The 27433-nt window shown below is 33.3% G+C and overlaps 3 protein-coding genes across 8 annotated transcripts in view; 1 reads left to right on the top strand and 2 right to left on the bottom strand.

Moving 5' to 3' along the window:
* LOC129796646 (cysteine-rich motor neuron 1 protein) overlaps nt 1-27433 on the top strand; it is a 64570-nt gene that overhangs the window by 11011 nt on the left and 26126 nt on the right. Inside the window, exons 1-2 of one of the 6 annotated variants that reach the window (XM_055838756.1) lie at nt 12937-13113; nt 13824-13980. The exons of 1 other annotated variant lie outside the window; for it this stretch is intronic. In XM_055838756.1, coding sequence (XP_055694731.1) covers nt 13920-13980 — 61 coding nt within the window. In that variant the 5' untranslated portion in view covers nt 12937-13113; nt 13824-13919. Of the gene's footprint in view, nt 1-12925; nt 13981-27433 lie in introns of those variants that run through there. 4 more of the 6 variants (XM_055838753.1, XM_055838752.1, XM_055838751.1 and 1 more) reach the window with 4 other exon arrangements.
* On the bottom strand, nt 297-4977 carry LOC129796645 (uncharacterized). Its single transcript, XM_055838749.1, has 5 exons — nt 4718-4977; nt 4030-4646; nt 3292-3936; nt 1948-3142; nt 297-1871 (listed from the first exon to the last, which is right to left on the bottom strand). Exons 1-5 carry the CDS (start codon nt 4932-4934, stop codon nt 421-423), a joined length of 4125 nt encoding a protein of 1374 aa, XP_055694724.1. The 5' UTR covers nt 4935-4977; the 3' UTR covers nt 297-420.
* Nucleotides 5362-9933, bottom strand: LOC129796644 (uncharacterized). The gene is made up of 5 exons (XM_055838748.1): nt 9683-9933; nt 8964-9592; nt 8239-8877; nt 6986-8171; nt 5362-6916 (listed from the first exon to the last, which is right to left on the bottom strand). The coding sequence occupies exons 1-5, from the start codon at nt 9894-9896 to the stop codon at nt 5430-5432; spliced, it is 4155 nt and encodes a 1384-aa protein (XP_055694723.1). The 5' UTR covers nt 9897-9933; the 3' UTR covers nt 5362-5429.

Raw genomic sequence — 27433 nt, 5'->3', positions numbered from 1 at the left:
AGAAAACCCTTGACCTCGGAGGGTCACAATTAATCGTGTGGAATGAAGTAACCTGGAGTGTTGTATGAACACATAATATTAATATATATGTATATAAATTCACCAAGGAGCTCTTAAGAAGGCAAAATTCAAAATGAGAACACTCTCTTTCGTGTCAATGGCTAATGTACAAAGGGAAGCAACTTTAAGAATGAGTTGTACCGACAAAAAAAAAGAAGTTTTCTTCATTGAAACTTATTCTTTTTGCGACTACATGAAACATTCTGTCTTTGTAAGTGGTAATAAAAGTGGTTCTATTTTTTTCTCTTCAATGCTTTTAATAGTTTTTATTGTATACAGTCATCAATCAGTAGACAATTTTTAGTGCTTGTTTTATCGTTGATGCCAAGGTTAGGAATTAGCTGAACTAGCCTCCCTAATCTATAATTTGAAGCAATTTCCTGAATTATAATTTCCCAAATTTGTTCCCACAATTGTGATACTTTCTCCATTGTAGCCAACTGTAAAGCTGTATGCATCCTCCTTGGGATCTGTGGTAAAGAATAGGGTATCCAAAACTCTAATGAACCGTATTTGGTTCTTATTCCAAACCATTGGTAGTACATCGAGATTATTTTCACCAATTCTAATCTCATACTTATCCAAAGAAGTTGCAACAGTTGTTGGATAGACTGTTATGGTTTGATTGTCATGTTGAATCATCAGAGCCAATTTGTCCTGAGACACCTTCTTTCCGGATACAACAACATTCTTAATTTTAGCATATTCCTCCCATGTGTCAGGATTTGTTGTATGGAGAAAATGTCTGGATGATTGGAGTTTTCTCTCTGACGTTACAACCGTACAAAGTGGTGATTGTCTGAAGTATTCCATTAAGAGGGCTTGACGTGATATTGCAAAATTAGGTGAAATTACACCATCAGCATCAACTTTCAATGAATACTTCTCATCATGATGGAAGACGTCTACGTCAAAATATGGTGAACTCATTGCATGTACAGCTCTAAGAGTTAATTCTCCGGGTAATTTTCCAGGGATATTTTCCGTTGCAACAGCATTGTACATTCGGAACATCCAATTTAACCACCATTCCCAGTGTTTCTCAAAATTCTTCGGAGGATTCTTGTAGCTTATATCGATGGTTGTTGCACCTAATTTGGTAGCTGCTTCAGCACATCTGTAGCTATTGGTTGGTTCCCTAAATTGCAAGAATGGGGAATTATGAATACATTCACTGTACGTTCTATATTTATCATTGCGATATTCAATTTGATTTGGAGAGAATTCAGATGTCTTCCTAAAAATCATTTGGAATTGATCTTTCGGGCATTCCATGATGTTCCCAGAGTAGGTTCCGTAGTAGAATTGAAATTCAGACTTGTCTATTTCATCGATGGTTTTATCGAAGCAAAAAGCAGAAGATTCCAGCCCAGGACCTTGTCGGAAAAATTGTGCAAATCCATTAACTGTATTGAATTTGTAGGAAACAATCAGTTTGTCATCTTTGTCTTGGAATTTCAGCAATAGGTAGTCATTCCCTATGTGAACGACATATTTTTTAACAGGGAAAAGGTGGCAGGGTTCAAGGGTATGCTTCAAATTGTACGAATAGGCGGAATGTGCAAGGAAATTCCACGTTACATAGCTCAGGTGCGACATCCAAAATTCAACAGTTGATAGATGATTAAATTCTGAATATGGTTTCTTGTTTAGAAGCTCCGACACTGACTGTGGGAATTCCAAATTTCCCGGTGGTGCGGTATAATCTACAAGTTGTATGTGATGTTTAGCACCAATATCTGTATGCCATAGAAGGAGATCTTTCTCATTCCTTCCCATATCAATTAAAACTTGATCCTTAAAATTCTCATCTGCAAAAAGAAATTTTTAAATAGCATTAGTTTAAGATTCTTTAAAAAAAATAAAATAAAAAATATGTTGCTGTACTTGTAGTAAAAGGCTTAGTCCATTCACCAATAGGATTGAGGAAGACAACAGTGTTCTTCTGGAAACGAACACCGTACAATGGTGTTAGATTTTCAGTTAGTGCTATGGCAAAATCAACTCCATGTCTTTGATCATGATATAGTTTGAAGGATATCTGTTGAGTCATGTGAACACTAGAGAGTTCCCTTGAGCCCTGAAGAGCTTTAATATGTGGGTGGTACATGTGCATTCCCGTGGTACTTTGAGCTGTAAAATTCAAACTTGCCAATGCATTTATATTAACGGATTCTTCGCTAATTTTTAAAGAATTAACTTTAGCTGAAAACATCCATGGAACGTTAAAGTATAAATGAAGGTTCTTCCCTGTATCCGTTGGGATGAAGTAGTCAAAGTTTAAATGCTGATAAATATCTCCAATGTCCATTTTAAAGGGAAGTAGGGAGAAATCTCGCATAAATTGAATAACATCATTCATCAATGAAGCAAAATTAATCTTTTTGCGCTCAAAAAAGATAACTTTGCTCCCTTTATAGATGGTTAATTCATACGTAAATTCTTCCTCAGAACTCTCTTTATCGCTTTGTAAGAAAAAGCTTGTGAGTTTATCCACATTGAATAATCGCACATAGACTGCGTACACCTTATGCGCTTTACCATCGAAATTTTGGTAAACATTGAAGAATATACTCTTTGGAACCCATGTGACGTCATTGTATAATATATACCCCATCACGGAAGTTCCCATAAAGACATCATTTGGGTTATAATAGAGAATTCCCGTAGAACGACTCATTGGCTCACGGTGTCCAAGCCAAAGTAAAACAGATTCCGGGAGATCGCCAGTTTTAACCAAACCCCTAACACATGCTTCGTATAAATTGTAAAGCTCATTGTTTGTTTGAGCATCCATTATTCGGGCAACTATTTCAAAATGCTCCGGAGTTGGGAGTCTTGTTATTGCAATTTTTATGGCATAAGCCTTCAATTCGGGACTCCTTGCGGCTTCACGAAGAATTTTAACAACAACTTCAAAGAGATACTGCGTAGGTGTTGTCTTTTCAAATGCCATAAGTAATCGTAGATATAATTCATCATCAATTTCTGATATTTCCTTCATTAGAGACTCAGCTTTAGGTTCATTTAGGGAAATGGTTCGTAGATTCCCCAAAGCAAAGATATAAATTCGAAGCTCATCCTGAAAGAGAGAATTTTTAATGAAAAATTTAATTTCTTCGTAAGTTTGTATTTTTAGTCTTTAGGTAGGTAGTTTTCAGGGGCGTAATCAGATCATAGAATATTTTCCAAGCTACACCCCTGGTAGTATTTAAAAAAAAAGAAACTTACTGCATTTTTTATTGCTCCATTTTGAATGTAAAATTCAATTTTGTCATAATATTCCTTTTTTGCCTCTTCAAAAAGCTCCTTAACTTTTTCCGAATGGGAAAATTCCTTATAGGCTGTTCCTAAAACAGATGAATACGTCATTAGGGCAACGTTAGTCTTAGTTCCCTCAAGTTCCTTTAGTGCCGTAAGGGTGCCCAATGTTGGCTTTCTTATGCTCGATGCAAGTTTTGATAGCATTTTTTCTCCGAGTTCTTTATCAATGAATTTTTCTGTGATTAATTTTTTGGTAAAAAGAACTGATGCTTCCGTTCCAGGAATTGGTGAAACTTTGTAGAATGCATTGAGAAGATCGTCGGCACCTTCTTCCTTTAAGGATTCCCAAATAGCAAGGAATTGTTCGTACGTCAGATACTCCATGAGGGCACTTGTACGTGTTAGTTCTTTTGCAGCTGGTTGATTGAAACCAATTGAACTAATTGGATGCTTATTCCAGATGTTAACAATATCCTTGAGACCCTTCTTAATTTGCTCAACTAGAAGTTCTTTTTTCTGTTCATGCATAAATTCGAGTCTATGAAAATTTTTTTCTTGTTCAAAATAATCATTAGCAGAGGTCAAGGTGGACAGTGTCAAATTTCTCTCACTCTAGAAAAAAAAAGAAGTGTTAAAAAAAAAGTGAGAAAGGCTTATCAATTTATGCTCTGTTTTGAGCGCAATGACTTTAATTATGTAACTTACACTGAAGTCAAAGTCAGTATCATCAAGTGATAATGGAGCCTCTTCGACGAATGTGAATTTGTAGGTCGTTCGGAAGAAATGAGTGAGGGATTTTCCATTTGATGGTTTCCATAGGATCTTCTGATCTGTTTGCAGGGAATCCAAGACGTATGATCCCTTTCTTTTAACAAGACTGTACTCTCTGTAGTTGTTTATGGTTAGATCCCCTACGGATCTAAGAGTTTCAACATCACTGAATACTCTGGGTTTAAATGCGTCACAATATTTAGGATCAAAGAATTGTTTAATAATAATATCCTTTGATTCAGTTAGAGCACCCATACTGCGGATTTTGCATTTACCATAAATGGTAGGTTGTTCAACGGTGTAAATGCTCCTATCAATGCTTTTAATTTCATTGAATTTCTCATAATCAAATATGAGGAAATTCGAAATTATTTTTACCCAATTAGTATTTCTCTTTGGTTCATTCTTGTTAACCACAATCTTCCCCGAGGAAGTAAGGATGAAACCTACATTTTCATTAATGGGAAAATCAATGGCTGGATCTGATTTTTTCCCATTTTGAAGATAGCTATTCACAATATTGGCAAGGATATAAACCTTATCGGATCCATCTATGAGAAAAAGAAGGATAACACTTGAAAAATCATAAAATATGCCTTTGTTTAATGATTTTTTCACCTACACGGCACAATGTGAAAACGAAAGATGGCTTTAGCATTATTTTCGTATCCTGAATTGTAAACTCCTCCCGTCATGCTCATTTCCATGTGGAAAACCGTTCCATTGACATCACCCCTTGGTTTTAGGAGATTCACATATCCATTGTCGGCACTAACACCAAAACTTCCACTTAATCCTAAACAGAAGAGCGTCCACAGAAGACACTGGAATGTTCCCATAATTTGAACTGTTTCACTTCAAAATTTACCAAGAAACTGAAGAGAAAGCCCCACGGAAAGCTCTTTTATAGGCAGGCTTATCGCAAAAAAATGAAATTAAATTTTAGCAAAAAAAAATTTGATAGTAATATAATTTTGTTTAGGGTTAGTGAATTATTATGGAAGATCAAGTATTGTAGATTGTCATTCCCACTTATGTTGTGTCTTGTGAAATTATTTTTAATGCTTTTCTTTTTTCTCATCTTTAGGACATTATGCTAGACATTGCGTATTTTATCAGTTTTGTGTTCTCTTTTTTTGTCTAATTCGGAATTTATTTAATTTCTTTGATAAATGTATTGCAAGCGTTCTTATGTAATATGCTATTATTTCCATAATAATATTTTTCCTTGATAAGAGCTTTGATTGAGAGAGAAAAGAAGCATAATTTTTTCAAATTTCTTTTATTTTTAATTCATTTATTACACAACAAGTATGTTCTTTTATCTTAGGCTTTTAATTTGCAGTATCCTGTAGTCCAAAGCAAGGTCCAGAATTGTAATCTGCCTTGCTGGATTCTGTAATCATAACACTCTGCCCATTGTAGCCAATTACAAAGGTTTGATCCCACTTAAATGCATCCGGAGTGAAGAAAATTGTATTCAAAATGAATATTTTTTGAATTTTCTTATTAAATTGACTCGTTAGCATATCATTGAGAATATTTTCTCCAATGATGACTTCAAATTTATCCGATGAGGTTGATGAATTATTTTTCGGATTGGCAATTATAGTTTGATTTTGATAATCAATTTTTAGGGATAACTGATCCCCAAAGATTTTCTTCACTGAAACGTAAACTTGGTTTATTTTTGCAACTGGTGTCCAGGAATCAGTAAAGCGTGGGAGGTAGTGATCACGTGATTTACGTTGACTGTCTACGGCAACAACTGTACACATTGGTGAAGGAGTAAGGAATTCAATGATAGTTGAAAAGTCCGAAATGGCAGTGTTGTCGGGAATGAGGAAATCTGAAGGGAATGTAAATGAAAACATTTTGTCTGGTAGGAATATTTCAAGATTAACACGTGGCAGTTTCATAGGAAAATTAATCTTGATTGTTATGGCTCCAGGTCCTTCAACATTAATAGGATTGTTGTCACTTGGAATTCCATGAGAAGATTGCAAGAACCAAATCCAAAAGTTTTCGAAGAACTTTGTAAATTCTTTTGGTGCATTTTTGTAGTTAATATTGATGGTCATATCCCGGAGAGTATGAGCTGCTTGTGCACATGTATAGGTATTAGTTGGATCCCAATTTTGTAGATATGGCGATTGATGCAGACATTCAATGTAGGATAATCTCTTATCATTGTGATCGTGAATTTGTTCTTTTGAAAATTCCGATCTTGTCCTGAAGAGAATCTGAAATTGATCCTTCGTGCATTCAAGAATGTCCTCATCATCTGTCCCATAGGTAAATTGGTGAATTGACTCATCCAATTCATCTTTTAATTCAGTCAAACACCACATTGATGATTTTCCGCCGGGAATCATTCGCATAAATTGTATTCCATTGCCAGGATCTTGAGTTATTTTGTAGTAAACCTTAACACGATCTTCAGTGTCTTTAAATTCAATTAACACGTAATTCATAGATACTTGAAGTGAGTACTTTTTTACTGAAAATACATCACTGGGTTCTAGGAGAGCCTTAAAGTTGTACGTATAGGCTGAATTGGCCAAAAAATTCCAATTAATGTAACTTATTAGGGACACGAAGAAATCTCCTTCACTTTCAATGAGTAAATCCGTAAATGCTTTAGTAAAGAGAATTTCTTTTCCAAGATTTGGGGTATCGTAATTTCCAAATGGTGCCTGATGAATTGATGCTTGAGAATGGAACTTTGCACCAAAATCAGTGTGCCATTCGTATTTATCACCATATATTGATCCACCCAAATAGTTAGGAGATACCACAAAGAAATCACTTAATTTGTCATCTAAAAAAAGAGAAGAAAAAAAATTTATTAAAGAAAAAGAAAATGAATATCTAATTAAATTTATATCACCTTGATTGGAAGCAATTGGTTCTCCAAGTTCACCAATTCTATTGAAATGAACATAAGTAAATTTACGGAATCGTATACCAAAGAGTGGTGTAAGAGCATCTGTTAGTTCCACGACAAAAGTGAATTTTTGAATTTGTGATTCTCTGTAAACTTTAAAAGCTATTTGTTCGGTAAAGATGACACTTGACACTTCCCTTGTTCCTTGTAAGACTTGTAGTTTTGGTTGATAAATGTACATTCCTGTAGCACTTTGTGCTGTAAAATTCAGGCTTGCCAAAATATTCATCACAACGGAATCTTCAGCAATTTTGAGAGAGTTAAACTTGGTAGAAATCATCCAGGGTACACTAAAGTACAGATGAGCGTATTTCCCAGCATCAGTTGGGAAGAAATAATCCAAATTTATATGTTGAAAAATATCACCCATATCAATTTTGAAGGGAAGAAGGGTGAAATCTTGGAATAGTTGCAATAAATCTGCAAGTGTTGATTTAAAATCATATTTATCAGCAACAGACATGATGACTTTGGCGCCTCTGTAGAAGGTGAATTCGTAGTTTAGCTTCTCCTGTTCCATTAAATTCTTCCCGAAATTTGATAGTGTTGTGATCTTATTAGCTTCAATTAGTCTGATGAAAACTGAGTACATTTTGACGTTCTTCCCATTGAAAGTTTGATAAATTGATAAATGTATTTGCTCAAGAGCCCATGTGAGATCATTGAAAAAGACAGCACCCCTCACGGCTACGGGCATAGGAAGATTTTTGGGGCTATGATATACAAAAGCCGTTGATCTTCTCATTGGTACACGCTGTCTTAGCCACAATTCAGTTGTCTTAGGTAGAACATTGTCCTTAATTAGTGTTCTCACTGCTGACTCAAAGAGATTGTAAATTTCATTGTTCACTTGAGCATCCATTATTCTGGCTAAAATTTCAAAATCCTTCTCTGACGGAAGGTTCATTAGGGCCACCCTTAGGGCCACTACCTTCAACCCAGAACTCCTATGTCCTTCTCTAAGAATTTTTACCATTAAATCAAAAATATTTGGTGTTGATCTCTCCAGAGCCTGAATGCAATACAAATGGATATCATCATTAGGTGTGCTCAATAGTTTAACTATTCGACTGTCTCTCAAGGAAACACTTCCCAAGTTTCCCAAGGCTTGAATGTAGAGTCTTAGTTGCTGTAAAAAAAATATTAGATCTGTTAATTAATTACCTGTAAAGCTCAAAGAAAACTCCAAAGCTTACCTTTTGATTGTGCAATGAATCAAAAATCACTGAAAACATCTCATTCTCAACTTGTTGTATGTATTTTAGTAACTCAGGTGATGCATTCCGTTCATAGGCTGTTCCCACTGCAGCTGTATAGGCCAGAACAGCTGCACTTGATTTTGATTCTGCAACTTCCTTAAGAGCTTCGAGAACTTTAAAGCTTGGATTTCTAATACTCCCTGCAAGCTTTGTCAACATCTTTAGTGCCATGTCTATGCTACTAATACCACCGTCAAATGTTAATTTCTTCACAATAAAAAGCACCGAAGCTTCTGAGCCCGTAAGAGGGATCAAATTGTAGAATATATTGAGTGTGCTGTAGCCATCATCTGTTGTATCACCTTTGAGGGATTTCCAAAGTTCGACAATTTGATCGTATTCAAATAATTCCAAAATAGAAATTGTTTTAACAATTTCTTGTGGAAGTGGTTCGGTGAAATGATTGGCGTTAATTAAATGTTCTCCCCAGAAGTGTGCAATTTTCTTTAATTCATTTTTCACAGAACTAATTAGTTGGTCATTGTTGAAATTTTCCATTGATTCCAAAGTGAGAAAGCTCGAATCATTTTGAAACTGTTCCCCATTTGTGGTTAAAAGCTCCAAATTCTTATCATTCTGAAAGAGAGAGAGAGAGAGACATTGCAAAATTGGTAATAAAAGAAATCAGCGAGTCAACATTATGTTAAAATTATGTAACTCACGCTAAAGTCAAAATTAGCATCGTCAAGAGATAATGCGGTCTCTTCAATGAAAGTGAAATTGTAGGTCATTTGAAGATAATGCGTGAGGCTTTGTCCCTCTGTTGGTTTCCAAAAGATCTTTTGGCTTGTCTTTAGGGAATCAAGGGTTATAATATCCTTCTTCTGGACTAGATTGTACATCCTGTAGTTGTTGATCCTTAAATTGTAATTTTTGTGATTTTTTTCAACATCAGTGAAGGAGAAATCGTTGAAATTTGTGCATGTTGTTGGATCAAAAAATTGTTCCACAACATATGTTGACCATCCTGTTTGTTGTGTTAAACTTTCTATATCACAAGTTCCGTAAATGGTTGGCATGCTAACAGTGAAGGCACCTCTTTCGTCCTTTTTCACCTTATTGAAACTCGTGGCATCAAAGAGGAGGAAATTTGAGATGGTTTTGTAGAAATTCCAATTCATTGTTGCTTCGTTTTTCCGAAGAATAATTTTCCCTGATGATGTTAGTATAAAGTCTATGGGATTATTTTTGGGAATATTCACGAGATAATCCAATGGGGGTTCAACAATTTCACCATTTTGTACTTTTAGTTCTTTCATTTCAATTGAAATGTGTATTTTATCCTTATCATCTGTAGAATAATTAATAAATTTTTATTTCAGAGAGAGAGAGACAAAGGGTAGGGTAATTGTAGGTATTATTTAATATTTTTTGTACTTACAAGAAATAATTTTTAAACGATATGCCCCTTTAGCATTATTCCCATGGCCAGAATTTAAAATTTCACTTGAAATTGTAATTTCTAAATCAAATATTGACCCATTGAGATCCCCTCTGGGCTGGAGAATATCCAAAAATCCATCTTCAGCTCTTACAAGAAACTTTTTACTCAAACTAAGAATAAAAATCACCAAAAAGAACTTTATGGGTCCCATAATTTCACTTCTTGTTCTACAAAATTCACTGAAGAACTGAATCAAAAAATTACGACACTTGAGCTTTTAAAGAAACTCTTATCACAAAAATGTAGAGAAAAAAGCCAATTTATGTATGAAAAAAAAAGAAATGAGAAGATAGCGTAGTTTTGATTTGTCTCTCTGGGGGTTACAAGATAATCACATAAAGTTCACGTTTGTTTTGTATACTTCGTCAAATTATGATTTCAATGTACATAACAATTAAATCAGAGAGCTTTTGCTTTTACAATTTTCTTTTATTTTTTAACTGTATGAGCTTTCCAAAAATACAAAAAAAAACATTTAATTAAGTAATAAATCCCCTATTTAAGAGCTCTAAATTGTTATGCGTACAGCAATTAAGTAAATTGCAACTTAGTGACGTATATATGGGTAAAATATTGCTATATATTTGCATGCATTATCCTAATTGATGACAATATTATATTCATAATTTCTGACAGAAATGTCGCATTCTATTTGAATTTGGTATGGGGTCCCATCTCTCATGCCACATACATGGTTTACAATGTATTGAAAGAGCATATCATTAGAATTGTAAATATCGTCAATTACCCAATGAATTTGCATTTTGAATTATTGAACCTGCATAACATATTTAATTCCACCATTATAGTAATATGGTTCCATCCTGTTGATTAATCACGCTCTTTTGTTGTATTATTAAACTCGAATTTGTTGAACTGGTTTAAGAGATCTCCTTAATACATATTTTATTTAGTTTGAGATGGGTGGGAGGGTCCATTTTATTTCATAAATATTTCAATGGTATGTGTTTATGGCAGAAATTTGGCGGTAAAAGAGCTTTCAGCGTGACAAATTAGTTGCTGCACTCAAGGGGTTTTATTTGCATTTGCAACTGCCACAAGCAGACAATACCCAAACTAAATGGCTAGAATTTATTTCTCTTGGGATTTCAGAGTGGCTTCTTGTATGCAGAAGAGGATAATTGTTGTGGGTGTTGTTCACTATTACGCAACAATTTGCCAAATTAATTTGAAGAATGAAATCTTTACGCTGAATGGTACATTTTAATTAAAGATAAAAATATGTTTTCATTTAAGTAGATTTTAGATAGGTATTAATATTTTCTGATTATAAAGAAAATATCAACTAAATTCCCCCTAAATTTTTGAAAGATTCTAGTTTAAATGAAACAGCAATAAAATAATCTTTTTAAATCAAAGGTAAAACGACTGTAAAAGACTATTTCTATTATAACATTACCATGGGAGGAAGCACTAAAAAGCTTCACAATTTTCCCAATCATTTAATTGTGGGCTTCCTGTGAGAGAGGAAGTTTCCAGCAATAAAAGCAATCGATAATTGTTCACACCAACTGTTGCTTCTCACCGAAACTTTCACAAGGAATTCCATTTCCACACCCCAAGACATTTTCTTCGCAACAAAAATTTTACGCATTTTCGCATTATCGGAGATTCTTCGTTCCGAGGGTTGGTGTTTCTTCTTTCTTTTCCTTTTTCTCATACGCACCCCAGAAGGAAATCTCCAAGCCAACAAAAATGTACAGAAAAAATAGAGAAAGATTGTATATGTAAAACACCTGAGAAAAGACAAAGTGATAAATAACATTAAAACATCCCTCTTCTCCATCCATTCTTTTTCTTTATTTCATTTATATTTTTTTCAAGTGGTTCTCTTTCATTTAAAGTACCTACAACACGAAAAAGAGCAAGGGCAAAAAATCAGATGGAAAATGAACCACGCCATTGGAGGTGAATTATGCCCTGGAAGGTGTGGGTGGTGGGTGGGGATTCAGGCCTCCCCTCTAGATAAATAATTCACGGAAAACAGAAAAATAATTCATTCTATCTGTGCACGAAAATAGATGGGGAATTTCCATAGAGAGGGCTTCAATTTTACCCTAACACAAAAGTTTCATATTTCCACCAGAAAAATCCTTTTTCCACCCACACTTAACCCATTTTCTCACACTCTAAAGTATTCATTTACAATGGTTTTATTTGTTATTTACCTAGAGATTCTATTTTTGAATTTTTTTTTAGAATCTTTTTTTTGTGGTAGAGAATTATTATTAAAGTCTTTATGCGTGTTCCTTTTTTTTATAAAATTTTTTTAGGATAGAGATACATATTTATTCTTTAAATTACGTTTTATTGAAGTACAACTCTAGGAATTCTTTAATGGAATTTATATCCCATTACATTCCACTTAATTAACTTAAACCACTTTAACAGTGATATAAACAATAATAAATGAGAAATTTAATTGAATTTTGAAAATTATCACACATTAAATTACTCTAAAATGTCCACAAAACAAATCACTTGTAAATAAATGAATGTGCTTTTGTAATAATAAAATATCAGAATTCTGGTGTGATGGATATACCACATATTTTCATTAATTTTATTATGTTTATTTTGAAATATTATATAAAATTTCCTTTTATTTGTTTGTCAACCAAATTCAGGGTTTTGCATAATATATAATTTAATTTAATGACAATAAATTGATTTAAATTCATGCTTAGCCCTTTCATGACTGCTCTTATAAAAAAAGAAATATTGAAATATTTGGAATTAAATTAAATATACATTATTACCAATTTAGAAAAATAATTAAATTAATTTAAAATAGAAAAAAATATAATATTTTATGTTTTTGGGTCAGTGAATGATCCAGTGGACGTGAAAGGGTTAAAGTTAAATTCTATATAGTCGAAGTATTTTATTTTTAGTATTCAATCATCTATCTCTACCTTTACTAATTTTTAACTCTTTGTTTGGCTAACCTATCTATATATTTTCTGCTAGTTTACAACGAAAGAAAATTAATTAATGGAAACTCTATGTAGAGCAGTAAATGGGTTAACAAAAATGCTCGTTTAGCGTATGCTATATATGCAATGTATGTGTGTATCTTTAGGTGGTTTAACTATAGTACTTTCCATGTCAAGTTCTCGCGCTTGGCTGCGAAAGTGGGGGGCACTAGCTCACGATTCTCGCGAACGTTGTCGTGTCAGTTGATTCGAAATCGTGGCCAGAGTTAAACGCCGTCTGCGCGATCAGCTTCTCTTAAATTGTTTTCTTGAGGTGTTAATTCAGCAGAAGAAGAAATCCTATACTGCTTACGACCTGTTCTGCGAGTGTATTGCAAAAAAAAACGAAGAGAAGACGTTTGTGGAGCCATTGTCTGTCCTAGAATCTATCGATATATCTATATATGATTTTGTGAGATCAATTTGGCATTTTTTTTTATAAAATAAGAAAAGAAAAGAAACACGGTGTGTATGTGAAAAAAAAACTTTTCTCTCCAAACTCTTGTTAAACCAATAAAACTCTCGCGCAAGATTTCATTGCGATATATTGCACAGGAAAAGTTCAATTTGCTATATAGTGAAGTGGTCACACGAAGAGAGAGAGAGAGAGATTATTCTCACACGACATTCCGGATTTGATATTTTAGCCATCGAGACGCTGCTTTCGTATATATATTACACTAATTCACGAGATAATAGTCCGCCAACATTGCGACTAATATATTATTGCGACCAAATTAATATTTATGTGTTTTTAATGAACAAATTGTGTACTCGTCTCGCCTCATAATGCCCTTTTTCCCAATCAACTGTGACAGTGTTTTTCTTGTATTTCACGATCAGCATACCCCATCATCTTCTTACTCTTCCGAATGTATTTAAATGTATTTAATTCAATTCTATTGAGCTCCGTGGAATTTATATAAATTTGTCGCGTGTGACTACAGCAAATGTCACTCTGCCTCTGAAAGTTGTAACGTGAACAGGAATTCTTGTGTGTGCTACATATTCCTTTGAGAACATTTTTTTGTTCTTGATAATTCCTTAACTCCCTTAATTTTTTTTTTATTTCAATAAATAAGAAAAGAGAAGACACCACATAAAAGAGATTTCTCACGGTGTGTTAAGTGGCGTGAAAGAGTGGTTATTGTGAGAAGAAAAGTTTAGAGCAGAAAATCATGGATTTCACCATTCTCCTCCCAATTCTTGCACTTTTGGCTTTTGCTGGTGCTTCAACAGGTAACAGAAAAAACAGATTTTTTTCTTCAATATAAATTTAGGTGTTTTATTTTTTTTTTTACAAATCAATCCGAATTTAACGGAGTCGATTCATTAATAAAATCCTATCTTTTCTTACAAAAAAAAAAAGAAAGTTGTTGAAGGATTTTCACGGGGTATTTTTGAATTGTTCTTTTGGCGTGCTTTAGAAGAAAAACAAAAATGCTTTACTTTTCCAAAAATCATTTAGAACATTCCAAAAGAAATTTTAGAAAAATAAAATTAGAAAAAACCAATTTGTCAAAAATGTATGAAAAGAAAAGTTTTTTAACATAATTAATCCCAACTTTATAAATGAAAATATATATATGTATATATATATATATATATATATTCAAAGAAATCAATTCGTGAATAAATCAAATTTTTCGATTATGAAAATATTAATATTAAGTAAATTTTCCAATAAAGCAACTTCTTGTCCCACCACAAATGGCGACATTTTGCAGTACCTACAAAAAAAGCCCCAGAGACACGACAGTAAGAATACGCTGGAGATCTCAAATTACACGGAGATTGCAAATTAACCACTACACTCCATGCTGTGGCAAATATTGTACAAAAATTACGAGTTTATTATCTTCTCTATCGCGTTTTATATGTATTTTGTACTTACGAAAGAAAAAAAAACCTCAGTGTTGTAGTTATGTCTTTGATTATATAGAAGCGCGTCCCACAAAAATTCTATTTATTTTGAACTCTTCTTGTGTATATGTATGCATGTACTGATAGTTGGACGAAGAAAAATTGTTTGTATTTTTTCACACTCTTTTTTTTGGTAAATACACTGCGCGCAAAAAAAACTACATAAGCGACAATATTCTTTTTCTTATGACATTTTTTGAATTGAAGAATCTGCCTCACAGAAAGTATTAGGTACCACGATTTATCTACACCACACGCGTCTCATGACAAGACATCACATACATACGTACATTGTATGTAATATATGTTGATTTTCATCACAGGGGCTCAATTAGCCTTGCAATAGATCGATTACTAATAGATTGGAATTCAATTAATAAAATATGCAAATAAGCACATAAATTATACGAGATATTTTTTTTTCTCTCAATAATCGAGAAAGACTCTAAACTGGCTAATTGCACGTTCTTGTATGGCGAGGATATATCATAAACTAATTCTAAACATTTTATTGGCAATTGCTCTTAAATGGGTTCTATTGATTTTAGATTTAATTCTCATTAGGTGACATTCCACAGAAGATGTTCAATTGATTGGTATTGATAGTAAGATATTGATTCACCTTCACTTCCTTGTTATTTATTGGGTTCTATCGCTCGGTCAGTGAGTAATAATGTTATATATGGATATCACAATATGTATGGTACACTGCCCTTAAAAAGTTTTCGATTGAACGTAAATTGTAGATTTTCTTAGCACTTCGAGGACATGCCGATTCCATGGAAGCAAATTTACACACTAAAATTAATTTTAGTTTTGCTACTAAATTTCCCGTAAAAAACTCCCATTCGGTTTGCTCATCCGGTAACTTTTTAAGGGTAGTGTATGTTTGATTATTGCTCTTAACCTCAAGAAGCAAATCTGATAGCGATCGCAAACGATAAGAATGGAATGTGGTATGAATGATAGCCTCTGTGTGTGTCCTATAAATAAAAGTTAATTTTGGACTCTTCATTTCCGGCTATTGTTCATTCATAAAAATTTTGGCATTTTTATTTTTCAAGAAGTTTTCTAGTAAATTGTTTGTTGTGTTCAGGATTTATGAAAAGGAAGTAAGATATCTTAAAGATTTTTTTTTTCAAATTATGAAATTTCATTAGTTTTTAAATAAGATTTGGCCTTATAATCAGCAATTTCTGATGTTTAATCTGCGGAAACACGCAGAATAGTTCATTTTAGGCAAGTACAAAAAAAACCTAACACTATTGAATCAAATCTGGTGCTGTCTGACAAAAAAAGAAGTGTGTGTCTCAATATACGAGATACCGTCTAATTAAATTAGGAGACCATCTCTCAGATGAAATCAAATTGAATTTACATGGAGAATGAATTAAGATTGCCTATCTCTCTGCTTGAATGCTGCTGTTGCGCTCTTCTCCGACGTCTGGTAAACTTTTTTTTTGGAAGGAGCGGGGGGGGGGGGTGGTGAAGAGTTGCCTCTTGTGAAAGAAAAAAAATCCCAACACTCATACGCTTCCAACTAAAAAGAAGTATTTGAGAACAAATTGATTCACTCAATTTTCTATTTAAGAGACTTATTATTAGTTAAGTTATATAGATTTTTCAAGTTCACTGGCATTATTGGCAGATAAGAAGTGTCAAGAATTTATCTCACAACTCAATTTTAATTGATATTGAAGCGATAAACAGCGATTGATTTGTACCGTGGTTTTTAAATTGCGCGCAAGAAAAGTGCTTTGCTATATAGCAACATTGATGGATCTTACTTGCTGTGTAGTTATGTTTATTTTTGCGTGAAAATACTCCTCACGAAAAGACACCCTGTTTGAATTATTTAGCTTTTATTCTCTTCTTCTCCTTTTTTTTCGCGCTCACACCATCAGTTCAATTTCATAATAATTAATCTCGTCAGACACCCAAATTTTATTGCCTTTTTATCTCCCTTCGCATTTTGGCCTCGCCAAAAAGCAATACAAAATGTACTTTTCCTTCTCACTCACTCTCTCTCGCTCCCATCTTCTTTTTATTTGCTCCTTATTAAAAAAAAAGTCTCAGTTTTTTTTTCTTCTTTGAACGTAGATGAAGAAGCACGAAGTGAAAAAAAAATTGCGACCAAAATTGATATTCATGTGACTTTTGGGGTGCGAATGTGGTTTATTAATAATAAATTGCGATAGGAAGAATCTCTCTTTGCGAACTAATTGATTTAAATGGATGCAAAATACATTATATACATTGAGATTGATAAAGTAATGGCGAAGTATGAGAAGAAAAATGTTGTTATTTAATAATTTTGAAGTGATTTTGAGGGAGTGATCTCAAAGAAAATACGTAAAGGTTTTTTTCTTTCAGATCAAACAGGTAGAATTGAAAGCATTTTTCTTTTTAGAATGAGTGAAAGAGATGAGAAGATTGAGTATTTTTTCATGTAAATTCCACAGATTTAACATCTGTTCAACATCCCATATGTTTGAATAATCAAAAATGATATTTTGAGCTCAACAAACTCGGCACACGGTGACGTCGAAGAGAGACGCCCCGTGCTGCAAAGGCGCAGTCCTAATGGCGAGAGAACTGAAACCGCACGATTGGTTTCTGACGTCTCGATGATTATTTGGAGGTTGAAGTTGTTTTTCCAAACGGTCTAAATGATTTATTTACTCGCCTAGGAGGTAGTAGATTGTATATAGTAAACTTCCCAAATAGAGGTGAGCAGAAAGGGCTCTAAATGAAAAATGAAGGTCAATTGCAACATTAAAGTTCGTCAATATAATTCTCAAGCCTTTTACAAAACACATTTTATGAATCTTTTTTAATTTATTATTTTTCCTCTATTACAATCAACGTTCTAAAGTTCATCTGATATAAAAAAAAACACCAAAAAATCGGACTCATTGGTAGAAGAAATCACGTTCCTTGACGCCCACGAAAAAAAGATTATTTTATGAGATTTTTGTCTTCTTCTCCATGAATGAACGGTTTATTTTCATATTGATTGTTTTGTCTTTTTGACTATGAGACCATTACTTTTATTCTAGCGTACATATAGTGATAAATTTATAAGTCTTTATCAGGCGATATGGCAGTGTGTTAAAGAAAAATATTATTGAACCAAACTGCAGAATATTATAAAAGTGAAAAGTTGTCTGAATATAGTTATTCAAGAAGAAAAATATTGATGAAGAAAATTCATCATAAGTTCATTAATTCAACGAAATCTGCAATAAAACTACATTATTTTCATTGCTAAAGATCATGGCAAAAGACAAAAAAAGATCTTTTAGTTTCTGCTTAATTTTTTTTTGCTTGACTTATTGTGGCCTTAAAGAATGTTCGATCGAATGATCGCATTTTGTTAAGTTTGAGCGACGACTCACAGAAGATTAGGATCAATTGTTGGCATCTCTTAGCTTGGGCGAATTGATAGAGTCCACCTCCAGCAGTGACCGAACTCTTGGGAAGCCTTCGTGATCTCAATAAAATTGCACGATAGTCATCTCTTCTCATACAGACATATAAGTATACATATGTACATACATAATGTATATAGTTTAACCCTCGAGGTTCACAATATTCGCGTGAGTCGGTCGAAGCTTTTGTTCTCTAAAAATAAAAATTGGAAGGTGCGTTGCAGAAATAGAGCACTTCTTATGATTTTTGTTGAAAAAAAAGTGAATATAAATTTTATTATTGATTTTTAACAAAAAAAAATCTCAATAATTTTATAAATTACACTGCATTGTGCAATGCTTGTTCTTATGCCAATGTTGGGTGTATCATACGTCTCAAGGGGATGTGTGAGATGATATGGCTTTTATCGTTTAAATGAAGGACACTGGATGTAATGTACAAGTGCACATTTTCCTTCTGCACTCGGTCGGTAATTAATAGACAAAGAGTAAGTAAGAGAGAGTCAAATTAATGGCTTTCTCAAGTGTTTCTTGTGGTTTTTTGAGATGAAACAGACCCTCCACCATGATTGATTGTCCTCCATTCTTTGAAACTACATAATTCTATTTGAACAAAATAAACATTAAAAATACTTTTATGTATTTTCTTACAAATTATGCATTTTTAAAATATTTTTAAACTTTTATTAATTGTATTCTGATTAAAGTAAAGTTTTTCTGTGAATATTCAACGTATCAATTGATAGTTATCTAAATTGGGAAAATCAATTAAATCACTTCATTGACTCATTCTCTTCAAAATAAATTGAGTCTTTTTTCATCATCAATAGCCCACAAGTACTGTAAGCGACATTTCCAAAATTGACTGCTTTTTGCGCGCTGACAGTGCCAAATTCAATAAGAAATTTTCCCCCATTTATTTTTCAATGATTTATTGAGTGGCTTTTTCAATTAAAACCCAACAAACTGATACTATCTTTTTCACACCAAACTCTCTCACTTTCTTGGAAATTTTCTTTTGAAGTTCTTGTTATTGTTTTACTTATGTGTGAGAAATCATCTTAAAATGGTTTTGTCTAGAACCAAGAAGGAGCTTAGAAAAACCCTAAACTTTGATTCACGTAATATTGTGAATCTACCTACACCTATGTATGTATGAACGTATATAATTAATTAACAGTCTATATTATACATCTTGTTCAATTTTCCCTTTTTACTGCCTTCGCATGAGATAAATAATATTTCCCCCAATTTGTTTGTGTGTTCGGAGATAAAAAATAATATATATACATATATTAATTAGTGATTGCCAAATATGATTACGCAGAAAACTTTTGGCCCCTTATCTCTTCACCAAACTTTATATATTGTTTCGTGGGCGATTGTTTGTGGGGCAAATATCACATGCGGAGTTTCAGGCCTCAAAAAGCACAACATTTCACTGATAATGGGTTATTTTTTGGGGCCAGGCAAAGTGAGGACAAAAAAAATGTGGATATGAGAGTCTCTTGCGCAATTTGTGTCGCATTTTGTTGGGAAGCGAGATTAATGGTTGAGGAGGGCAGAACCACTTGAATATTTGAGCGAAAGTGAAGGAGGGAATTAGGCAAAACTCTCTCACTATTGTCGTACGGCGGTGTGGTAAACAAATCTTTCTGCTGATGTGCAAATTCTGCTGAAACTCGCGGTGTGTGGCTTCCAATTCGCTCACCATTACATTTAATATGTATGTATATAGTAGATGAATTATGTAAGAGTCAGCGGAATAATTCGCAAGCATTGCAAAAATCCTCTAGATATTTTCTTACGAACCTTTTTGGAAGTAGCATTGGTGTGTAGATGAAAAAAAAAGAGAAAATATTTTAAATTGAAAAAAAGAGCTTATAAAGTTTATCTTTGAAAAAGTTTTTTTTTTTCAATCATTCACTTCCTTTCGTTTTTTCAATGAACAATTTCCTATATTTTCTCTTAATTTCCCTCCATTTCTGCTAACAACAAAAGCACATTTGTACCATCGTCTATTGACCTTTCTAGAACAATCATAACTCGATGAGGAAAAAAATTGTAAATCTCTCCATTGAATAATAAATTATTCCTCTTGATTTTCCGACACTTTCCCCGGCAAAGCCGCTTCCTCCCAATCATGGGTTTTCCCACAAAGATCAACAAACAAGAGGAAAGGTGAATAAACTGTGAGAGTGACAATGGCTACGGGGGATTAATTAAATTTCCTCAGAAGGGTATATGCTGGGGGAAGTATGATCATCAGGATATTTCACTGTCTTTTCTCACGCTCTAATGAGGCAATTATTATGCGTTGTAGAACGCGTCTTTTCTGTAAAATTTCCCAACTGCGTGGTCTTTTGTATGAAAATTTAAGAAAGGGAAAAAAAAACAACTTTCCAGGAATCCTCTCAAATTGTTCACTTTCCTCCCCAAAAGAGTGCCGTCATATTGTAGGAATTTTTTTTTGTTGAAGAGAATAAAAGAAATAAAATTTTGAACACAATAAAATGTTCAAGAGGATCCTTGTTCAGCACATAATCCTTATATTGTTATATATTTTTTGATGTTTTAGATTAAATTTTGTACATCTTTGTGTTAGAATGAGTTGGTGTATTATTCAATTTTTTTTAAAGAAAATTGTGCAGACAACAGCATGGAGTCTTCTTACAATTTCTTGGGTTCTTTTTGTGAAGTTTTTTTTTGTCATTTAAGAGATGAAACAAACGATGACAAGTAAAATATAAAATGTAATACATTTTTTACCCAAGAAAGCCTTTTTTAATAAATTACTCCTTTAACAATTAAGCATTCTCTTTTACTTCAGATACTCAATGCAATATTGAAATTCAATAAATACCCTTTCAAGAAGAATTTTTTTTAGATGGAACTCTTGAAAAACATCCGGCAATCGTATAAGAAAATGAGATCATTGATGAATTCCAAACCAATTATTCATGCAAAGAAGTAAAAAACAAATTGAAAAGAAAAAAAAACTTTGCCAAATGCTTTTCATTTTGCACTTTTCACCAAACACTGTTTTCATCTGAATTCACAGAATTTAAAAAAAAGTGCGCAATTGGACAAATGTTCTGTGCCTTCGTCATTTCTGTGATGTCGTGTGCTTTTCTTTCTATTTTTTTCTAAATAAATATCCGGATGAAAGAATTTAAGCTCTTCCGCCAGTTGAAGAAAAAAAATCTATTTTTCACTAAACATAATTTTTTTTTGATATATTAAGAATACTTTGGTCTGATTTTAAATGCGTCTTCATGGTGTAAAATGCCGACAAGCTATATCCATTAATTTAAATTTAAATCAATTAACAGATTTAATATAAATGTGTTTTCTGTAATGTCTTCCTGGTCTTCTCGTTCTCTCTCTCTATAAAACAACATAAAACGCATCAAACGTGCATTCAAGCTCGCAATGAAAATGGGGTGTTTGGGTCAATTGGACGCAATTTACAGTGGCAGACACACAAATACCCAGCTGAGAATTTGATTTCGCATCGATTTCATTGATAAATCTTAAACTTGCTGTCCTGGTAAATTTAAATAAAGGAGTTTATTCATTTCTGTTTATGGAAAACTTCACATCAATTCTAATAATTCATTAAGATGAATATATAATACAGATATGTATATTTTTACTTGCTTAACAATCCATTGTAAAATGCATATAAAAGACGTTTGATAAGAGAATTTATTAAAATTTTAATTGATAAAAGACAAAAAAAAAGTTCTCACATGATTTAAAAAGAATTCTAAATAAAGTATTTTGTGGTGCATATTTGCACATTTTTCCGCGAATAAATTTAAATGATTGCAGCCTTGATATTGTATTATAATTTTCCTTCCGAAAGAGAGTGAGAGAAAAGCCGCAACCTTCATTGATTGTTTGCATAAGAACATTCCAATCGCGCTTGTTTTCTATTTCCGCGAGTTGCTACAGAAATTCGTCTTCAGCACCTTTCGCCACATTTTTTTTTTGTAGTTGTTGTTATTGAAAATCTAATTTTAACTACACATAAAGCCACCGAATAATCGAGCAACTGAATGGAATTCCAGAGAGAGTGAAGAATCAATCGATGGCGCCATTAATAGCTCCTATTAGGGGCCACTTGTGCGTGAGTTCATGACATTGTCCAGAAGCATCAGAAAGAGAATTTCATTGAATAAAGTTTTTAACTTGCACGATAATAAATTAAACTTTTTTTATGTAGAGAACATTTTGTAACAAATGCGTGGATTCTTTGTGGTTTTCGTAATTTTCTAAAATTGAATTTCACCAATAAATGTGACCATCGCAGGTGGGTGATACTTACAAATTAAACAAAAAAAAGAGAACAGTTAAAATAAAATCAGTCTGTAAGAAAAAAAAACATTAAAAGGATGCTGTGGGATGTTGGGAGTGAATGAAGCAATAAGATGGATTTTTATTGACGCCATAAATCTCTCAAATTTTATTTATCGCACTTTTGAATGCATCTAAAGTGATGTAGAGAGAAAATTGGAGAGATAACCTCCTCTTTTAGTTATTTGCAGTGAAGTATTGGCAATAAAGTTGGGATATATAGCACGATATTTTGACTTTGAGATACGTTGAGAAAGAAAATTTTTAAGGTCTCCACTTTAGTTAGTTTTTTTAACTGTCTTAAAGAAGTACTAAATTATAAATAAGATAAATTATGAATGATTTTTGCTTAAACTTTTAGGATGGCAATTTTGGGAAAGATCATGAAAAATCCTTAAGAGAATATTTACGTGTTTGAGTACATTATATCCCAAATATACTTGTACAAAATTATTTGCTCAGAAGCAAAATATTTTGGTATTTTCTTCGGTCACATAAAACTCCCCATAAATTCCACTCTTATAGCCATTTAATTGAATGATTAATTTTAGGCACAAGACATGGGAACAGGAGCACGTTGGTCGTTTTAATGATCCAACAATAAAAGTTTTGGATGGTTGGTTGATGGAAAATTTCAGGGTTGCAATGCGGGAGGGAATTCTTTCATTCGGTGAAGCATTTAGTGAGAATCGTGAAAATATGTGTCTCGTAATACTAAAAATATATTATTACAGAAAGACGTTAAAAAATAAATACTTTTAAAATGCCTGAAGCGTGAAAATTGGTAACATATACGGAGGAGGAAAAAGCCCCCAAGGGAACATTTCCCAGCAGTTAAATTGTATTTTAATTCCAATATTTTTTCCTATGTCAATTTCCATTTAGCTTCTTTAGGTGGAATTTTATGACTCAAAAATACCACGGTCATTAAATTCAGAGTGTTTTTGGGGGGCGAGAAGAAGACCTTTCTGTGTGGCAAGAATATTTTTTGGCTGTAGATTTGCATATAATTCCCACGCTTTAGCAGTTTATCTTACCAGACTGTCTTAATGCAATTTTGTGGAGTCTTTCGCATCAGAGACAGCAGAGTTACCGCTTGAAAAGATGTCTTTTATTGCGGGGATTTTAAGTAGGTATAGCAAGAAAGAAATGTCCATTTGGGGTAATTGATTTATGCAATGTGTGGTAAAAATGTCAACAATCAACACCCATAGCAAATATCGAAACAAGATATTCGGAAAATACAAAAATCTGGGAATGTTCCGTGATCTTCATTATCCAATTGCTTAAACTTTAATAATTGTCTTAAAGAAGGGGGCCGGATGAGCTTAAAAATTAATATATTCTTTTCTTTCTTTACAGGTAAGAAATCGATTAACTTCTAAACGAAAATTCTACCATATTTCCCTCACAATAATTGTGATAGATATCACGTAAGTTTAAATCTAATAATTAAAAATAATTCGATGTAATTCTACGTGACATTCCTTAGAGATTACTTATATGTATATTTTATAGAAGTAACAATTATTTGAAACATAAAACATAGAGAGAAAGCGAGTTTTTCTACGCAACTTCTGAGTTTTTTTTTCCTCATGTTGTGTTAATCCAATCTCACCCAGAATCGCTGGAGTGAATGAATGGATCCTGGGGCAATGATTACTCCTTGGAGGTATTGTTTAATTTTCTCCATATAGCACACATTCTTCAAATGGCTGGCAAGTGATTTGCGATGCGAACTTGGTGGGAATTTCAATTTATTTTCCTTTCTTTCGTCCAATATAATTTATTATTACACGCATCAAAGGGATTTATTTCGGCACGCGTGATGAAATTGCACGATGGAAAAAAAATGCTTTCGTTTACGTATACCTTTTTGGTCCATTTTTGCGCTGTACAACAGTAACATGGACTCTTTTTTGCGGCGGGAACTTTTATGTTTTCGAATAAAAAAAATTGGTGGGATATATTTTGCACAGTTTCATTCATTGACACCGTAGGTAGGGAATCCTTTCGCTGGATTAACGATAATGTAATTAAGTCATTCAATCAATGAATCCTTTTGGTATTTCGATAGAATTACTTTTAATAAATTAACATGAAAACGTTTTTCTGAAAATTCGCAAAAGCTTTCTAATTGAATAGTTAAATCTCTGCAATTTATCAAATGAAAAAAAAGAAGATCCAATTTTAGTTAGATCACCGGAAACTTGGGGATAAAAATGGAGATAATTAAAAGCATTCAATAAAATAATTTTTATCCGTCTTAATTTTTTTTGACTGGAAAATCATTCTTATTTTACCTACGAAATATATTAAAGGCGACGCTTAGTCTGTAAAACTTAGTTCATAATATATAGCAAAAAGGGTTCTATAGGAGCTATAAGAGAGATCATTAATAATTTTTGGTCATAATCTTGGCATGATGATCTTTTAATCAGGCAGCACATAGAGCAATGGGTATACATATAGGTAGCACATAATTAAAATATTCATTATAATGACGACATAGAGTGCAAAAATCCATGGTCGCGCAAAAAGAGGAAAACACATGGTGTTTAGATGGATGTTATGGATCTATTTTGGGTTACTGGCACTGGGCCATGCACGGAAATAACAGTCAGTAGTCTCAAATATGCGGACAAAAATAAAATTCCATCTGCTGTCTCTAATGCAGAAGATTATTATATGCTGCACTTCTTTTTTCTCACGAATAGTTTTCTTTTCTTTTTGTTTTGGCAAAACGTCTGTTTTTCTTCCTTATTTTGAGAGAAAAAAAAAGTGAGAGGCCTCACGTACAATGCAAAAGACATTATGGGATTCCACTCACATCATAAATAATTCAACACGGCTCGTGTCTCCCCTCAAAGAGAGCGAACGTCAATTTCAATCAGTGCTTGAGTAATTTGGTGATTTTAATTGTGATATGTTTGCTCGTGTTGGACGCGAGCTTGGCGGCGGTACGGATATAAGACGGGGCTGACTGTGAAAAAAAAGAGCCACCAAAAGCGAAAGACACATCGTCAGTTGAGCATCAAAGGAATTTTTCCCGAATGGTGTGAGAGAGGAAATTGACGCGAGTGTGGCGCTTCAGAATTATTCCATTTCTCATTCACTTTCACCACAGAGTTTAAATATCTGTAATACATTATTTGAAAATAACAAATGCGGATTGTTAGATTAAAATTTTAAAGGAAGTATAGAAAATGAATAAACTCCTTTCAATTTAATTAATTCCACTAAATGATCGAGAAAATAACAAGGAGTTTAGTCTTTTTCCACTCTAAAACATAATTACTTAATTGTTGAGTACTCAAGCACTCACAGAAGAATCTTTTATCTATCATGGTATTAACTCTATATATATTTCGATCATCCCCCATACAGATGTGAATGTTTGGAATTAGCCCAGAACATAAACTGAGCACTAATTAGCCAACCATATGTCCGGATCTCGTGTGGTCCACAGAGCCAGTTAATCTCGCGCGGAACTCTCTGGGAGTCACACTAATTGATACCATTCGTCCATGCGACAGTTTAGCTCACACTTGATGACGATTTACGAGCCATGTCACGTGTTAATGCCCCAAAATCCCCCGAACTAACATATATACACCCAGGTGAACTCTTGAACCTACGTCATACAATCGCTGCGCGCGAAAAGAACCCTATACCACCTCATTGGGCGGAGTGATATGTGAAATAAATTTTGTTGTTTGAGAGAGAGAGAGAAATTGGGATTTATGCCAAGTGAATCATCCACAATTAACATTCCTCTGCAATTTCAGGCTCAATCGTCAATTGAAAATTTAGCTTTTCTCTCAGTGGTGTCTAAAGTAGACACTAACTTTGTGTTAGGAAACATCACGAGAGGAAGGTATGCGATGGGAATGCTCTTTGCAATTGAGACGGAAAAAATAGGACATTTCTCTTACAAATTTAATTGTTATTTTTAGACTATTCTTCAATTGATGATGATTTTCAAAGGGATTTAATGGCATTAAAATGGGATTTAAAGGTGAACTAAAATGAAAAATTGTTAGGCTTTCTACCTCTTACTTTACATAAAAATGATAACCCAAAATCACATCGAAATGATTTATTAAAATGGGGATGTTTAAAAGATTCAAAAATGAAGGGATACTCATTCATACAATGTAAAATACCTTGTAATATAAAATTCAGCAGAGTCAATTTCCTCTTTTAAATGCTTGCGAATATTTTAGGAAAATGTCTTCCGGAAAACCACGCGGGAGACAAAAAGTCACTTGAAAATATTTTGTGGTACACTGTATTGGACTTTTATCTCTTTTATCCCCCTCAAATGGCGTTGGAATAATGCAGAGAGTCTGGTGAAAATGACAGTAGAAATGTCTTTTGTGGGAAATATTCAGCATTGGTACAGATGCTATATTTCACATTGAATAAATTCTACAAATACCCCAACCACAAAAAACATCCATACCCTGGGCTATTCCTCCCACTATACTTTTGTACACACGTTCGTTGTGGGGGTATTAATGAATTCCCTCGCTGACATTATTTTTACGACAAACAATTTATCACGTGGTGTTAAATTAATTTTGCATTTGATTGGTTTTTTTTTTAATTTTATTTTAAGAGAAAAACTCTCTTTCTCCCCTCTTTTTACTGTAAGCTAAAAATTTTTTGAGGACATTGCCATGCTCGGAAGAATTTTTGTAAGAAAATTGAGAGTTTCTATTTACATAATTCTCCAGTGTTCTTCTTATCTTGTCTATGAGATAGAGGCACAGATTGCGCGAATAAATTTGTGGTGGTTTATACTTTCGTGTGTGCAGAGAACAAAGGAAGGTAACAAAAAAAAGAATGAAGAAGGTGCGTGATTTAGCAATGTGGAATTTTTTCTTATCATTCAAGTCAGAGGTGAGACAGCATAGTAACTCGTAATATATAGCGGAAGGTGTAAATTTCTCTAAAAGTACCTACCTACATAGATA

The sequence above is a fragment of the Lutzomyia longipalpis genome, chromosome 4 (genome assembly GCF_024334085.1).
Source record: "Lutzomyia longipalpis isolate SR_M1_2022 chromosome 4, ASM2433408v1".
Classification (NCBI taxonomy): Eukaryota; Metazoa; Arthropoda; class Insecta; order Diptera; family Psychodidae; genus Lutzomyia; species Lutzomyia longipalpis.
Note: the sequence above shows the minus strand (reverse complement) of the source record. Positions and strands in the feature narration are given on the sequence as shown.

Coding starts and splice junctions, on each gene's coding strand:
- LOC129796645 (XM_055838749.1), bottom strand. CDS start 4,934: ATGGGAACATTCCAGTGTCTTCTGTGGACGCTCTTCTGTTTAGGATTA. Junction 3,937..4,029: donor ATACTGACTTTGACTTCAGT/GTAAGTTACATA, acceptor TTTTTTTTCTAG/AGTGAGAGAAATTTGACACT. Junction 1,872..1,947: donor GACTAAGCCTTTTACTACAA/GTACAGCAACAT, acceptor TTCTTTTTGCAG/ATGAGAATTTTAAGGATCAA.
- LOC129796644 (XM_055838748.1), bottom strand. CDS start 9,896: ATGGGACCCATAAAGTTCTTTTTGGTGATTTTTATTCTTAGTTTGAGT. Junction 8,172..8,238: donor ATTCATTGCACAATCAAAAG/GTAAGCTTTGGA, acceptor TTTTTTTTACAG/CAACTAAGACTCTACATTCA. Junction 6,917..6,985: donor ACCAATTGCTTCCAATCAAG/GTGATATAAATT, acceptor CTCTTTTTTTAG/ATGACAAATTAAGTGATTTC.